This window comes from Dufourea novaeangliae, unplaced genomic scaffold (assembly GCF_001272555.1).
Source record: "Dufourea novaeangliae isolate 0120121106 unplaced genomic scaffold, ASM127255v1 scaffold162, whole genome shotgun sequence".
Taxonomy (NCBI): Eukaryota; Metazoa; Arthropoda; class Insecta; order Hymenoptera; family Halictidae; genus Dufourea; species Dufourea novaeangliae.
Genome location: NW_015374046.1, coordinates 1,572,399 through 1,589,288, shown reverse-complemented (window position 1 = coordinate 1,589,288; position 16,890 = coordinate 1,572,399). Strand labels below are relative to the sequence as shown.

The 16,890-nt window shown below is 32.1% G+C and overlaps 1 protein-coding gene across 1 annotated transcript; it reads right to left on the bottom strand.

Moving 5' to 3' along the window:
• Positions 1 to 689: 689 nt before the first annotated feature.
• Positions 690 to 8,957, bottom strand: LOC107189745 (sex peptide receptor-like). The gene is made up of 4 exons (XM_015578358.1): positions 8,634 to 8,957; positions 6,136 to 6,379; positions 4,324 to 4,713; positions 690 to 895 (listed from the first exon to the last, which is right to left on the bottom strand). The coding sequence occupies exons 1-4, from the start codon at positions 8,955 to 8,957 to the stop codon at positions 690 to 692; spliced, it is 1,164 nt and encodes a 387-aa protein (XP_015433844.1).
• Between the last annotated feature and the right edge of the window lie 7,933 nt (positions 8,958 to 16,890).

Genomic DNA, 16,890 nt, shown 5'->3' with positions numbered 1-16,890 from the left:
AGCGTGCAATTTGAAATATTGTAATGTTCATACTGTGAATGTTTGCATTCTGTTACCATGGTTGTGTGGAGTCATATAAGAAATTAATAACTTTTTATGGCATGAACATGAATTACTCGAGGAACAAAGAAATGTTGTATTAGCTTAGTAACTAAAAGGAAATGTTATCAATTGTATTTCGAAAGCTGAACCGAATAGACATAAATTATATTAATTAGTAAAATTGTATTCTAGTTCATTTTATTACAAGTTACATACATATTCTTAAATTACAATTATGTTAAAGTTGAATCGAGTAATTAATTTCCCCAATTTCCGTTTCAACATCACAGCGTTATTAACCCCTTCGCACCGGTGGACGAGATATCTCGTCGGAAGATTGGTTTAATTCTTGGAACTTTGGCCCTTACAACCCCTAAATGATCAATTTTTGCGTTTTTACTGTATCGATATAAAATTTTTAGTTGTTATTTCATTATTGATGTATATGTACATAAAACAATTATTTTGGAAAAGTAACTCTTACTTATATAACTTTCTGTTAGATGTTAAATAAGAATAGGAAATTTATATCAAAGTGAAATTTGTTATGTAATTATAATATGTCATTTAAAGTAGAAATTGTAATTGTTGGGTATTTTTGGTGGACTAACACATGAAACAGGGAAAGTCCACCATTTTCTCTTTAACTACACTTGTGTCACTTGTGTAACAGTGTGATTAGTACCTGTATGCCCATTGTTTTCAATAAGAACCTGTTTTCCAGTATTCCTGGGGATTTTCCAAGTTTTACAAAAAAGTTCGTTAAATGTTTTCCTGAATTGTCTGCTCATTGTGCAGTAAAGAATGAAGTTTATGGCAGAATTTACAAGGGTCAACATATCAATAACATCACCTGAAAATGAATAAATGGTCATTAATATTTGAATAAATTTGTTGATACGGTATAAACAAATTGAAGTTTTTTCAAGTTTAAAATTATTTTCGTGTTTCAAGACACAAAATTATTGTATATTTACTTAATGATGCAATTTGAATAATCCTGAATAGTTTCTTGAATAGTGTTGAATAGAATTTTATATAATATTAGGGGGATTTGAAAGATAATACATATGACAGTAATAATACGATAAAAAGAACGGAAATCAATGTTGTTATCATCAGTTATATGAAATATATATTCAATATTCATTTGCACTGTAGATAGTGATCACAAGTATTTTTAAATGAATGATTAACGATTAGCAATGATTTATATAGATTAGATCTGTATGTAGAATTTTTTGTTTTCAAATATTTTTAGATTTTGTAACAAACTGATTTTACGCTTTAAATTTTTTCTTAACTGCAGCATGCTTTTAATTGCGATGCAATAGTCTATACAAGCATTATATGTACATACATACATGTCAGAACGAAGATAACTACCTTTAACGAAAGTGAAAAATTAAATATTATTCCAATAGGACACTTTCTGGAGTAACATAAACGAAAAATTAATTCAATGCAATAAATAGTTTCCGAGATGAAAATGCATAAGTATAGTCCGGTTTCACGAAAATAGGCAAAACTTTGACGGCCTGTATGTTTTAATTTAAAGAAATGATTACTTAACTCGGCTTCCTAATTTCACGTGAACGACATTATATTTCATTTTGAACCAAATTCCCGACATCAAGTGTAAAAAGTGATCAATTCGGCGTGGAATGACTGATATATTTAATATTATTATTTTAATTATATAATATTACATTAAGTTGGTTTAATTGTTATTTTATATGTAATATATGTATATTAAATAATTATAATAACATAAATAATTAAATACACTTCCTACAGCCGATTTTTAAAAATAATTACTAACTCTTGGTATACAATATAATATACATATACATGCAAAGTTTTGTCACTTTCATGAATTAGGTGTACAAATAATAACGAAATCAATTTACCTATGTATGTTTCCTACCTTCTTGCAACGAATCAAATTTCTTTCATTTTGTTTCTAAAAAGGACTTCTTTCTATCTTTTGCTATTTATTTCGTTCCTTTATATCATTGTCTTTAGACATGCATCAGTGGACAAAATCGTTTTAGTGAAGCTATGTACATAACGAAGAATTTAATGAAAACAGTACTGAATAGTTGCGATTTCCATACGAACGGAGTTATGTTATGTGGCAAACAATGCAGAATATGGAAATTGTATGCTTTTGTTCCTTCAACGTTATAAATACGTAGTGTTAATCATTTCATAGCAAGTTGACAACTTCTCTTTTAGGATGCAAACGATGAAATTGGAATTTAGACAATAATTTTCTTAATATTTTATGAAAGAGTCGCTAATAAATGTGTATATACATATATATCAGCCAAATTTTTGGTACATGTTTAACAAAAACTATCAAAAGAAATAAAAGTATGGTACTAGTAATTTATTTTCTTTAACGATTTAATTCGTGAAAACTTAAATGTCATTCTAAAATTTTTGTATAACTTTGGAATCAATTACGCAATTAAAGGGAAAGATTAAGATTTTATTAAAATGTAATCGAATATTTCCATAAATAAATAGTTTTTTTATTTTTATCTTACCTGCTTTCTTACTGTTTTTAGGTAATATTACAGCATTAAAGAAATAGAACAATGACTTCAAATTACTTATTTTTAGAATAATCCAAAGTTAAAACAAAGTGTATATTGAAAATTGTTACATTAAAATCTTATGAGAAACGACAGGCTGAACTAGTTTTGTGCATAGAGGAATAATTTTCTATATATAATCATAGTACGAAATTTAAAATTAAATTCTTGATAATAATTCCAAAGAAGTTTTAATTTCATTTCATAAAATAATAATTAAATGTGAAGTGCCTTAACTGAATTGATGATAATTGAATTATATAATATTCTATGTATAATGAATAAATGAGCACAGAACTGATTAAATTTTTCAACATTAAATTCTTCATCCTCCTCGGTAATATTTTCAATGGGTAAATACATGTACGTATAACAATATTTTTCATCCTTCTATGCAATCATAAACAAATTGCTGCTGCTTCTATGATTTATTGGCTCCAATTTTAGTTGTAAAAGTAAATATAATTGTAAATATATTTTCCAGAGTGAAGGTATTTTTACCCGGTCATTAATTTTTCACTTTCGTTAATGCGTAATTCGTACTCGTTATCGTATTCTGTGCGTATAGCATTCTATATAAATCTTCTTTATGAGATTCTGGTGATGGCTAACACCATGCGACTAGTTACGCAAAGAAGCATATACAGTACGGGAAAAATGTTTTCGGATAAAAACCATTTTCTGTAGTACTTGAACCAAGGATATTACTAACGTTACATTACATAATCAACATCTGTCTTGTACAATTGTTGTTTTCTTAGGTCGTCTATATTCGATATATTTTCTAAATGTTCGCCTCCAACAAATTGTTTATTTTGTTGAATATACCGTCTATTAGGAGATGTCCGCACATCGGGAAACTATGGATGATTGCGCTCCATTTGAGCCACCTATGATGTTTTGTTTTAAAATTTTTTCTGAATTTTTATCTCGTACCATCCATAAATGGATAAAATAAAAGTATAATTGTAATGTTCTCGTGAAGTTCTTGTTTTAGATTACAGTTTATGGTTGTGAATGAAACGTCCGGATACTTTTGTCTAGCTATATACAGATAAAACTCATTTTATATTTTATGATACGTAGGTAGCCTCGTGTAACTTTTATGAAAGCTTGCGTCGGAATAATCGTAAACACTCCGCAGGGCAGAACTTCAGTAACATCACCATAACAACAAATAGAACGATAAATGTGTTTGTCTGAATTCATTTGTCCGGTACTGTACATATTGGGTTTCTACAAGACCATATTCAAGCAACTTTGCACAAAGCGGGGTGCGAGTAATTAAAGGTTAATATCATTAAAGTATGGAATATGGGGTGCGAGTGATACAATCAGCGGACCGTAATCGCCGAGCGTGTGGTTCGCTTATCTGAAACGGGGCGTATCACTATCTTTAACTGCTAATTGCGAAGTTAATTTTAATACCCCCATTTTCAAAAATAGCTTATCTTCTATAGAAGAATTTGTCCATAATTTTCAATGTTACAAAAATGATTCTTCAATTTTAAAAAAGTTGTTTCGTTTTAAAGGGAGTACGAATACTTTTAACACACACTGTATATCAAGGTCACTGAAATAGGCGAGGTGGATCGGACTATATAAAATTACCAAAGTTTTAACTGAAAATTTCTAAAAGAAACTAAGACGAACGTGATTCTACGTGTTCTGTCATACTGACCTAACATCAGGTAACAGGTTTGAAAAAAACTTGGTCCCAGTAGCACGCTGAAAAGTCCCAGAATCCCTTGCGGTAACTCTGTCACTAAGAACAGCACCAAAACTGCGAGCAACATCATTTTAGTTCTATCAGCCTGCCTGTCTTTGTCCATTCTTCTTGAACTTTTCTTCCGTTCGAAATGTTGTTCGTAAACATTTGTTAACTTCCGTCTTCGTCTTTTCGCTTGTAACAGAACTTGCACGAGTTTTAAAATGACAACGGTCAGAACAACGCAGGGAAAAAGTTTTATGACGACACTGTAGATCCAGAAATTTAGTTTCTTCAAAATGTCGTGATTTTTCGCCGTTTCGGTGAATCGAACAAAGTAGAGGGTCGTATTTACTCTTTCTCCTGCAGACGGATCTGAAAACAGCAGATTTTCATCAACTGATCGATTAATGGAGAGATCGTAATAAAGACACGCCATGTAAAAGAATTTTAAAGTCCTCATAATCATCGACGCAATTCCCCCAATACAAATCCTCCGTTTTAAACAAGCTTTAAGGTTATAAAACATATAGAATAGGTCAGAAGAAATTTTAAAATCAGTACTTTTGTGTACACGCTTTTACGACCTTGACACGGGGCTGTATATAATTATTAATTATACGATCCGATCGTAATATGTTCGTGTAACTGAACTTTCTTTAAATACTCTGTAAATTCCTTTATAATATATTTATTTATAAAATCATGAAAAAAGTATAAATTTGAAGTTCTGTTTACATTAATAGTACTCCAAAATAGAAAAAGAAAAAACTAGAATCAAATCTTCTATTGCTAAACCACAATTGACATATTTTTTAACTTACATTGATTCACTTCAATATCTTGGAAACTGTTGATGATAGTAAAATAAATTCTTCAAACACCATTACTGTCGTACTAAGACGTTAGCGTTTATTTACAGGAATGGTAATAAAGTACGGCAGTAATGGTGTTTTCGAATTATTTAAATTGAAATATCTCCTGAACTATTAACTTTTCGACATACATAGGTTAGTACATTTTTATAACGAATGTCCAGCTGCATCGATTGATGTATTAAAAAATACCTCACTCCATTTAAAAAAACAAAGTTGACCTTTATATGACCTTTACGCGTCTACTCACGAAAAAACCAATAACATCAGAATACGCTCCACTCGATACCATTCAAGCCTCCGTTGAAACATTTTTTGCTACGAGTAACAATACCGAGAAAATCAAGACGTCAAAATCGGGTGAGACACCCTGTATACATACATATACGTCCTTAACCGACCATCGTACATCCCCGCGTCTACGACAGGGTCTGCTAGGTAGCCTTACTGTGCTACGAGTAACAATACCGAGAAAATCAAGACGTCAAAATCGGGTGAGACACCCTGTATACATATACGTCCTTAACCGACCATCGTACATCCCCGCGTCTAAGACAGGGTCTGCTAGGTAGCCTTACTCACGAGTCCACTAGCAGGCCCAGGACGACACGTATTTTTTACATAAATTACGTCTTAAAGGGATCGTTTTAAACACCTTTCCCCTACATACGAACAAAACAGTGAGATATTTTTTAGTATCATAAACAGTTTCCAAGATATTCGAGGGGATCGATTTGAATGAGACACCCTGTACAAATAAATTATCATGTTGTAATAAGTCAATCTATAATAAGTGGATTGTCATAACAAAATCTATTTCTTCCCTGTTAATTTATTGTCTCTTTTGTTATGATATTCACCCTCCAAACATTCTTCTGACTCAAATGTGTTTAAACAGAATATTACTCACCGATAAAGGATTCATTTTGAACGTTAATAACACTCATCCCATTGGAATCCAAAACCTCCATATGCTCCCTTACTTCCGTCGTAATGTACAACGGTACACAAAGAACAGGGCAGAAAGCATACGTAATCAAAATCGCAAAAACAGTTCTCCTGTAACTGCACCACTCTCTGTTTTTCTTTGCCACTGCCACGTATCTCCACACGGCCAGTATTAAAGTTAAACAAATCGAAATAGTGTGACAAACCTGTGAAAATTAATTGGAATTCTATGATATTTCGATTTTCCGTTTACTTTTTTATTCCGAGATTGTCGGTTAAACGTTGTATATTTATTTCTTCGTTGCTAACAAAACATTTCGCGATGTATATTATGTTTACCCGCAGAACGCTGAGAAATGTTCTGTATATTTGTATTTGTTGCTAATATTTAAGATGTTTTTACAAGCAGAAGTTTATTTTTTGTGGAAACAAATTGGTTGGATATTTTTCTGTGATGCTTTCGAAGGAAAACAGTGCTGCGAACAAAAGGATAGACACTAAAACCACAGCATGTTCAAGTACAATTTAGTCTTCAATTAAAAACGAAGACTGATCGTTATATTGGATCGATTGCTTTCTAAACAGATAGGTCAGTTCTCGTCAAACAAAATAAAGAAATAGGGGTCAAAGGAAAATGCTGTGTTCTGTAAATAACGAAGCAATTGTTCTATTCAAGGATACAACAATTTTTTTATCATTTCCTGTACTTTCGAATATCTTTAGAAAATTTGTAGGGTGATGCTAAATCATCGACACAGAATTTGCAAACATATCTTATTGATTATAGCCAGGACATAGATTTAACTTTTACTTATTTTTTACGTACGGGCACAGCTGGTTTAAACCATTCAGTAACATGCAATTCATACGGAAATTACGAAATATTTATGTAACTTGGATATTACTGTAAAGAAACAGGGTTTTTTTTTATAAATGTGAATGTGTTTAAAATTGTTATTACTGTTACTTCATTTACACAAGCTTTTAGGGTGTCCATTCATTCATTTTTTAAAATCTATATTTTCTATATAAAGTAATCTGTGCCTTTCTTCAGAAGTGCCTATAAAAAAATGCTTTGTACGTAGTTATTTATGATTTTATAAAAGGCTGATATATCGTTTTAAAAGTATTAGAAGAGTTAAAGCACTCTATCGTAATGAATTTTTTTCTACCTATGAACTCAACAAGTGACCACACACCCATCGATGTGCTATGTATATCATTAATTAACACTCGCGAATTCATCAAGACGTCTTGTCAAGAAATGTGTACCTAGATTATTTTAGGTGATATTTACTTTGTTATTTTAATGAACCATTTATATATCGTAATTAAAGTCACTTTCTACGGATATATTTTTATCTTTAATAAGAATTGAACAGAACTTTATTCCCATTATGAAATATTTATTAATAAAGTCCCTATTGTATTATGCTTTGTACAAACGTATTTGTAAAATTCCTAATGCGATTATAATATACGTAAAAGTATTGAAAAATTAAATAGCCTTTTAATAATTCCTTTTTTTTTGATGTCATCATTTTTCTTACTTTTCTGAATTATCAAAATACGGTTGTTCTGACAAATTTCCGTTCCGTTCACCTCGAAACTCAAAAACCTGATTAATTTTTCTTCAGTTTTCATTGTATTACATATTACGAAATGGTGTTTTATAATTTTACTCAAATATCTTGTAATTGCAAATAGACCTGTCGTTAAATTGTTACAAAAAAAGTTAGTGGAGCTTAATTTAAAATTTATGCACTCAAAAGTGAAACATATTCAAAAATTGAAATTTGTTGTCATTTATATGTTGAAGAATAGTCGGTAAAAATTTCTGAAAAGGGAATACGAAGTATAATTAAACAAGAAAAGATGAAACGGTAATTACCATGTACCTATACATACATATAAGAAATTCCTTATTAAATGAGCAAACATTTCATTTCAGGGCGATTAAGTGAATATAGGTTTCTTGAAAATAGTATCGAAAGAACGTTATTGTTTAACACTAGAACTATCAGCGTTGAATGTATGCTAAGTTAAATTGTGTAATATATTAATACGTGTAGTATATACTATATAATAAAATATAGCTTAAAGCATAAAATATAGTGTACATAAATTCCAATGGAAATGTCTCTAGGATTTCAGTAATTGTAAAATAAAAATGTCTGAAACCCGTCATTGTGACGGGTTCGGTAGTTCTAGTGTTAAAACTATAATTCTGAAGGAAATTTTATTATTATTTATTGTTAGAATAGCAGAATATTTTTACGATCATCTATGTGGCAATTTGTTTATTGTGACGGAAAACCTGTATTCACCATTTTCGCTTTTTCCTAATCCTTGAAAAGAGAGCATGAGAATCTCTTACCGTTAATTAAATTTCACAGACAAGTCAAGGAAAAGGGGAAGTTTTTAATTTAATTTGAAAGACAAGTAAAGATCACCAGTTACCTGTGCGAAGTTCGAATGAAACAGCACGAAAACTGCCCATCCGTAAGTGAACCTGTCCCTTCTTGATCGACGATACAGGTAAAGGTGAAACGAATAAGGAATGTAATCGATCATTACGAGTAAATCTGCCAGGGCCAATCCCGTTAAAATTATATTCGTCGGTGATCGCATCTCCCGCCGCGTTAGAACAAGAATGTTCAGAATGTTCGCAATCGAACCGAAGACGCAAACGAAAAGGGAGATCCATCCGTGTAATTGAGAATAATGAGAGTGAAAAGACGATAAATCACAGACGTAGTGGTTCGACGAGGCATTCAAATCCATGACTCGCCCCTTCTTTGATATTGATATGTGTTATTGATTCGTGCTAGGGCAACAATCTGTAGGATATAACTGTTCGAATAAAGTAATAATCGTTCCAATAATCTTTATAGAACAATAATTTTTGTAGAAATAATTTTCTGAATATAAATTAGACTTATTTTAAATTTCAAATATCACTCCATGGTTTCCTAGTTGATTCTGCTTGCCCAATTCGTAAGTTTTTTAGTCTCAAATAGAAAAATTTCGAAAACTTTTGTATCTTCGTCTTATAAAATATTTTTAGTCTTCAGTTTGTTATTCCTAAATCACCCTCGGCCCTTGGAATCATCTCGGTTATTTTGATATCACTCAATTTTGAATCGTGTAAGACGTATTTTTCAATAATTCATTTAATTATTTATTATCATATTACGAGCTGTTCACATTCTCATCCTCGTTTAATGTTTGTACAAGAAACTCTTCGGCTTCGTTACTGATTGTTGTGGAGTACTTTTCTTAACAAAGTCGTTCTACCCCGTAGAACCTCGTAGAAAATAATCCTTTATCCTTGACGATGTGTTTCGTGTGGGAACGAAGTTCAAATTCGAAAAATTCGTTGATCTCATCGGGGCTGTTTCCGTTCAATTTTCTCAAAACGCTGGTAAAATACTACGATCTAGGGTGCTTTCAACTTAGTTGGCAATAATTTCTTCACATTTTACGTATAATAATAATTATTATTATTATTATTATTATTGTACGCGTATATGTATATGGTGATTATAATGGTTTTTAGGCGCGATTCAGAAGGATCTGTTTTGCTATGTATATTTTAATATTCTTTAATTCACGTTTACTGCATCGTGTACAAAATTTCCGGTAGATTCTTTCGGTCCTCCGAATTTTGAAATTATATCGGAAGAAATAATTTTGTGACGAGCACTACGATGAATTTAATTTGATTTGTTTAATGGACGGTGGAAGACACACTACGAAATGCAACAAGCGTACAGTCGATAAACAAACGGCGGCTAGCCACGAAAACATCCGCGCGCTGCGACGTCGGACGAGCTAATGTCATCGCGACGCTACCTATCGGTGTGTAGCCGCCTCGAAATTTTAACGCAGACGCAGATCATACCTCTCCCTCTACCCTGAAGTTTTTCTTCCGAATTTTTAATTTTAACTTAATCCTCTTTTCGTTTAATTCATTCTCCATTGATATTCTGCTAATTTACCATTTTAACTTTTAGAATGTAAAGGGTGTCCCAACAAGGGCGGAAAATGTAAATTCCAAATGAAATACAGTTTTTTTTATTACATACCGAAATTTTGCATGGAACAACACATCTGGTAAATGCCCTCCTCGGCTTTGCTGGAACATTTGCGTTTTTTTGACGAAATTTTCAATCACGGTTTGGCATAATTGTGGCTGGATCTCAGTGATACAACATCTAATCTCCTCCTTCAAGGCTTGGGTGGTCGTAGGCTTGTTGACATAAACTTTTGACTTCAAAAAAGCTCAGAAAAAGAAGTCCAAAGGCATTAAATCGCACGATCTAGGCGGCCAAACTGGTCGCCCAAACGGGAGATTTCACGACTAGGGAATGTCTCGTGTAATAATGCCATTATTTCACGTCATGTGTGGCAAATAGCACCGTCCTATTGGAACCATGTGTCTTCGAGATCCATACCATCTATTTGAGGCACAAAGAACTGGGTAATCATGCCCCGATACCGCTCACCATTGACTGTTTGTGCATTCCCGGCATTCTGGCGAACAGCCGTGACGTTTTCTGTTGAACGACTTGGACGAACACGTGTCGATGGTTTGACATCAATAATCGACCCCGTCTTCTCGAATTTTTCGATTATTCTCTTCACGATTGATGCACTTGGAACATTTTGTCTACCAAAAATTGGACGCAATTTGCGAATCGTGACAGTCAAACTTTTATCATTTTTTAAATAATGTTTAACAATAAGAATGCGTTGTTGTGTCGAATAGCGATCCATTGTTAATAATGGCGGACTGTCTACCATCGAACTGTCATAATGGTTTGACTATCAAAGCACAGCAGCAGAAATGGCGCCAAATTTAAATTTTCCGCTCTTGTTGGAACACCCTTTATATACATAGAGGGTGAGTTTTAATTTCGAAATCGCGAAATGATACTTGTACAATGATTTAATACGAATAAACTTCTTAAATTTGACGTTCAATGTCAGATATTTGATCTAAACTAATGATTCTTTGGCATAAATATTTAAAAAATTTTTAATAGGGAATGACCAGTAGAATGAACTAATGCATTAAAGAATATATGATTCTATTTTGGAAAAAACATTGATCTTCATATGTCCTCAAAGCGTCCAGCTACCAAAAACTATTCATATCAAATTATTTTCCCCTCGGGACCGTTTAACTTTTATCTGAAACATTTTTCGATATCATCAACGGATTCGAAGATATTCGAGGAGATCGATTTAAACGATTCACCCTGCAGAGTACATAAATACTCTTTTAATATCTGTATACATTTTATATCTATGAAACTCTGCAAATTCTATGCATTTTTTTTTTAATAATAATAACGTTGTTAATTCAGCATAAATAAAAATATGTACATACAAACAATTACGAAGAGAAAAGAAAGAAAACAACAGGAAAAAAGTGAAATATGTACCAACAGAAATATGGGTAACAAATGTTGTAAACATTAGACTTATTATATTATCCATTGCTATCATTTTGCTAAACTACCACTTTGTTAAGTTGTATTCTTTGTGAAAAGCGCACATCATGAAGTTTAAATACAATTTTAATTTAAATTTCTATCTTGCAGTGTGTACAGTTCACTTTAATTTGCTTTAACATGTGTTCAGTCATTTTGGTGGTCAACAAAATGTATAGTACTGAAACTAATAACGTACGCCTCGTACTTTAATTAAATATACAAGCTGTGTTAATAATATTCACCCATAAAAGTATAATACAAAATACTCACCAGTAAAATCTGTCATTTAATGCATAACGTAATGTAATGTTTTATGAGAAATATCAGGCCATCGCGTAAGTAATTTAATTTGCAAAATTAATATCGAACATATGAAACATATATAATGTATACAGTCACTTTTAGCCATCTTCTAATGTCCAATCATTCTGAATCCTTTCCGTGAAAAATTATTGTTTCTTTGTTTAAAGTCAAACCAGAAATTATGTTATTTGTAGGATGATCTGATATTAGTAAAATGATCGATATAACAAAAGCTAGTGTCTGATTTTCCTTAAAATCTAGATATTAAAGCTCCGTAATTATAACAAAGCCTGCTTGGTGGTAATTTGGATAATTAATGGAGACAGAAACAAAATTTTGATTACAATTTATAGTCATATATTATGTAAATTCTGCATCAAGATTCGAAGTTCTTAAGAAGATAAATGGATCTTCGAGGTCAACTTTAAAGAAACGTGTCAAACATGTGTTCCGCTGACTTAATTTATGATCTTTACAGAATCGATTGGTTCTGTCAAGTGACCCTTCCAGGAGAGGTGACCCGTCCTGCGAATGAATACGTCTCGATGGTGTCTGGACTCTCGATTTACTTCTTTACTTGGCGTAAAAATAGAAACTCGATATTCATGAAATTAGTTAGGTACATACATTTTGGTCCGTTCTTTTTCTTGATTTCACGTTACACCAGGCCTGAGCATTTTTCTATCCTGATACATTCTTTGTTCTCACACAATATTAGTTGTCTGTTTGTACATTTCACCTGAGCGCTTCGAAATTCTATTCCAGTTTCAGCGCTGCTTTAGGAGAACTTACAATAATCACGTCCAAGATAGACCCGATTCTGCCACATAAAAGGAAATGCAGAAAGTCACAATCATATAAGAATAATTCAATAAACATTTTTTATCTTACCTTCTTCCATGTACATTGTTGTATTTTCTTCATCGACATCGTATGTCCAGAATGTTGCGAGATAGTATGCTTGCAGGGGTAAAATAATACGCATAAAATAGACTTCTGTGGTGTAAACAACGTATATGCATTTTATTTCAACATTGAACATTCACTAATGTGTATACAATATATGTATTTGTATGTATAATATATAATGATAGTAATAATATTATCATTTATGTATACAAGAACATCGTTTACGTTGCTGCTGTTAATGTATACACGTACATGTATGCATTTAACGATAATTAATCTAAGGTACAATTAATTACTCATATTTTATACCATTCTATAATCGTCTAATTGTGTGTCGATTAATACGGATCTTAATTAATTACCTTAATAATTAACCTCTTTCGTGGATAAAATCTCGTCTTGTATAATTGTATACACACACGCGTACAAATAACAACGCTTCTCTTTTCCATCTTATCATTATGTACGTGCGTGTATAAATATTCCCTGTATCTTATTTTCTCACGATCAGCTAAAAAATTACCTACTTCTATGTGTTTATTAATTAACTAATTAATTGGTAATATTCGTCTTCCTCGACATTACGGTTCTTTGTCTTGTATCACAATTACCTGGTATTATTGTATAGAACGATTATTATTCGAGCTTCGTAAATTGTTGTTCCTCTTCGTTTTAATATCGCTGTACGTTATCGCAAGGGAAGAAAAAACAATTCTACGTCATTGTATCGAGAACGAAGATGATGGGTTTTAAATATTTACTTCACGCGATAAAATCTTTCTAAAATGGCATTTAGGGGATTAATCTTGGAAAACGATATTAAAAGTTTATTTTCACATTGACGAGCAGAAGAAGAACTACAATTTTGCAACATCGAACGAGAAAAAGAAAGTCACGAAGCGATTTCAAGAAAGTTAAGTTTGGGAATTGAAATACAGCATTAGAAATTTAATTCTGATTCCTATTCTCTGACATTAGTTTCAAGTTAAAAATGTAACAAAATATTTACTCTAGATTTATACAATAATAAAACAATCATTTTTTGAAACTGAAATTAGGTAAAGTCAATTTATTAATTATTCGCTTCGTCTACGTCATTTCTTAATTTTCACAGCTCGATCACTTAACTATAATTAATTATTATTAACAATATTGGATAGTGATCGCATAAGAATCATCTTTATTGCTGTTGTTACGTGCATTGACTCCGGGTTTCGTGAGAAATGGCGCTGAATAGCATAATAATCCAAAGGTTTGAAGTATGTACAAGATTGAATTACAATTTTAAATTTAGCAGTTAATTAGTAGGTACGTTACAATTTCTATCGTTAACATCGCAAAATTTTGAAAGAACCTAAATTTCGCAATAAATTCTTGAGTAAGTAAAATGACACTGAAACGAGAAACTAAGAACTACGATAGTATGAGAAAACAGAAAATATTACTATAGTAGGAATCGCACATTACTTGTTAATAATTTAAACGAATTTGTATAGTTTGTGGAAACTATTCAAATCAAAATCACTTGTTTCATTGTCGATCTGTATTAAAAACAAAAATAACAAAATAAAAGCTGATTATTTTTTTTAAATTTCGAGTAACTCGCAAAAAAATGCTTTAATTAACACATTTTCAAAATTACGAGTTATAGATATACCAATGTGGAGAATGTTTATGAATGTGGGATAAATTTTACTACATGACATAGAGGCAGAATGTGCTGGACATGAGTAAACCATCGGAAATACTTTGAATCCTGACAAAAATGTAAATAATTATGTAATAATTTACATCTGTAATAAAGCACCCTTAGATTTGTAAATGCAATTATGTACCACATGCTCTACTCTTGAACGCATGGAAACTCATGGAAATGAAGCAATAAATAGTATGTAACAAAACACGTACAGTAGCTGATAATAAACAGATGAAATATAATAAGAAATATTTCTTTTACAGAAAATCTTCTTTCGCGAAACACAAAAATGTTATTACATAAAGTCATCACGTTTCTAAAAACAATTTTAAAAAATATAAGAGTAATAAATGAATTTTTATAAAAAGGAAACAGTAAACTATTAATTCATCTCATTTCTGATACCACAAAACAGATAACGAATTTCATCTACAGTTGTTTCGAACTTCAATTATATCAGAAAAAATAAGTTCAACGTTTGGTAACAGCATGCGTTGTGTTAACAATAAAAATTTATGACTCCATAACGATTCTTTTTGAACACATAATCCAACAACACCCTGTAGAATACGAATAGTAGAGTAACATGAATGCTTAATCAAACAATTAGTCGAACCCTTTCGAAATAAATGTAACATTTAATAACAGTGTTCAACACGTAAAAGACCTCATAACCTTGAATAGGCGTCACTGATAAAAATACGTCGAAAACGCACCAATTGTGCCTTCGTGTGAGCGCGTTTAGCACTTCCGGTATAACTATTTCGCTTCTATATTGAAGTCAAAACAGATTCTGTAACTTTTTTCTGAAGCTATAGTCAAATTTTCTTAGACCCTTTGCTTTTGAAATAAATTGAAGAATATCAGCAAAAAGTTAATTTCACTTTGACCATTATTAAACATATTTAGTTGTCTATAACATAATAACAGTTTACATCATATTGTTCGGGAGAGTCTACAGAATTATTTCGTGTAAAAATCATCTGAATAACTATTTCTGAAAAATTAGAAAACATCTACAAAATTGAAAATTTGCAATTTAAACAAAAAATTATTTTTTCGAAAACTGTACGTCCTGGGAAAAAACGGCTTGCAGATACGTATGCAGCTCATAAAGGTCCATCAGCAACGCCTTTGCGGGTTATGAAGTATTTTACGTGTTGAACAGTGTAACATAAAAATTCTCCACAAGTATAAATTAACATAAAAATTCTCCACAAGTATAAATTAACATAAAAATTCTCCACAAGTATAAATTAACATAAAAATTCTCCACAATTAAAAATTCTACACATACAGATTCTTTTTTGACAGGGCAGGATCGTTAAACGGGAAGGTAAATAAATAAACAGACACTTAAACAAAATAATCCGTGAATTTATTAAAAATAACACAGGAAAGAATAAAAGAAATGACAAACAACAAATCAGGACAATGAAGCCGCACTAACTGGTTAGGACGATCGTCTAATTAAACAATTAGTGGATCAACTAATCGTAACTTAACACTAGTAGCATATCACAACCGTCGGCACTTCTCTCGATGTTTTTCCATTTCCAGCTTTCGAGAGGAGGCCATCGGTATTGCCATCACTTCAAGTTAATTGGTTTTTCGCACGTGGGCTAATTGTACAAACGAAATTTCTTTTCGCGCTCTTTTCCCAGTTTAACTGCACAAATTTGAGCCTGGTTAAGAAACCATCCTCTTCCGTTTGTTCTACCACAGACCTGTACACTGAACAGTTCAGTTTACCCCCACTCCGTTTCACGATTTTCTATTGCTTTCTCATACCATTGCACTCGAATTTACGAATCTAAACCGGCTGAGGTCATTTTTGCAGTAGCGATTGCGGGGAAATCGGATCCCGCATGATCTGTGTTATTCATACCACAGAATGTGTCCTATCGAATTACAGGATATCCAACATGTACTACAATGAACTCTAACTATATTGCCACTAAACATATTGCCACGTGAGGCACTTCCCCGTCACACATACTTTCGACCACACAAATTCGCCCTTCCACCACGTTGTGTACACCGGCGCACCAGCACGATCCAGCTTTTGCGCAGGCGCTGAAACCGAGGCTATGACGACAGAACATAGCATGGAGGGGGCTCTGAATTCATTGCCATTTTACTCCCCTACAGCCCCGACCATGGCAATATAGTTAGAGTCTACTGTACAAGGTAAGGAGGACGTTTCTCGACTTTGTCTTTAAGATTAGCTATTGCATATAAGAACTAAATAATTGCGAAGCTCACTTTGCAAGGTTTGTTTTTGTAGCAGTAATTGAGAAAAAACTGA

Coding starts and splice junctions, on each gene's coding strand:
- LOC107189745 (XM_015578358.1), bottom strand. CDS start 8,957: ATGGATTTGAATGCCTCGTCGAACCACTACGTCTGTGATTTATCGTCT. Junction 6,380..8,633: donor TTCATTCGAACTTCGCACAG/GTAACTGGTGAT, acceptor TAATTTTCACAG/GTTTGTCACACTATTTCGAT. Junction 4,714..6,135: donor TCAAAATGAATCCTTTATCG/GTGAGTAATATT, acceptor ATCCGTCTGCAG/GAGAAAGAGTAAATACGACC.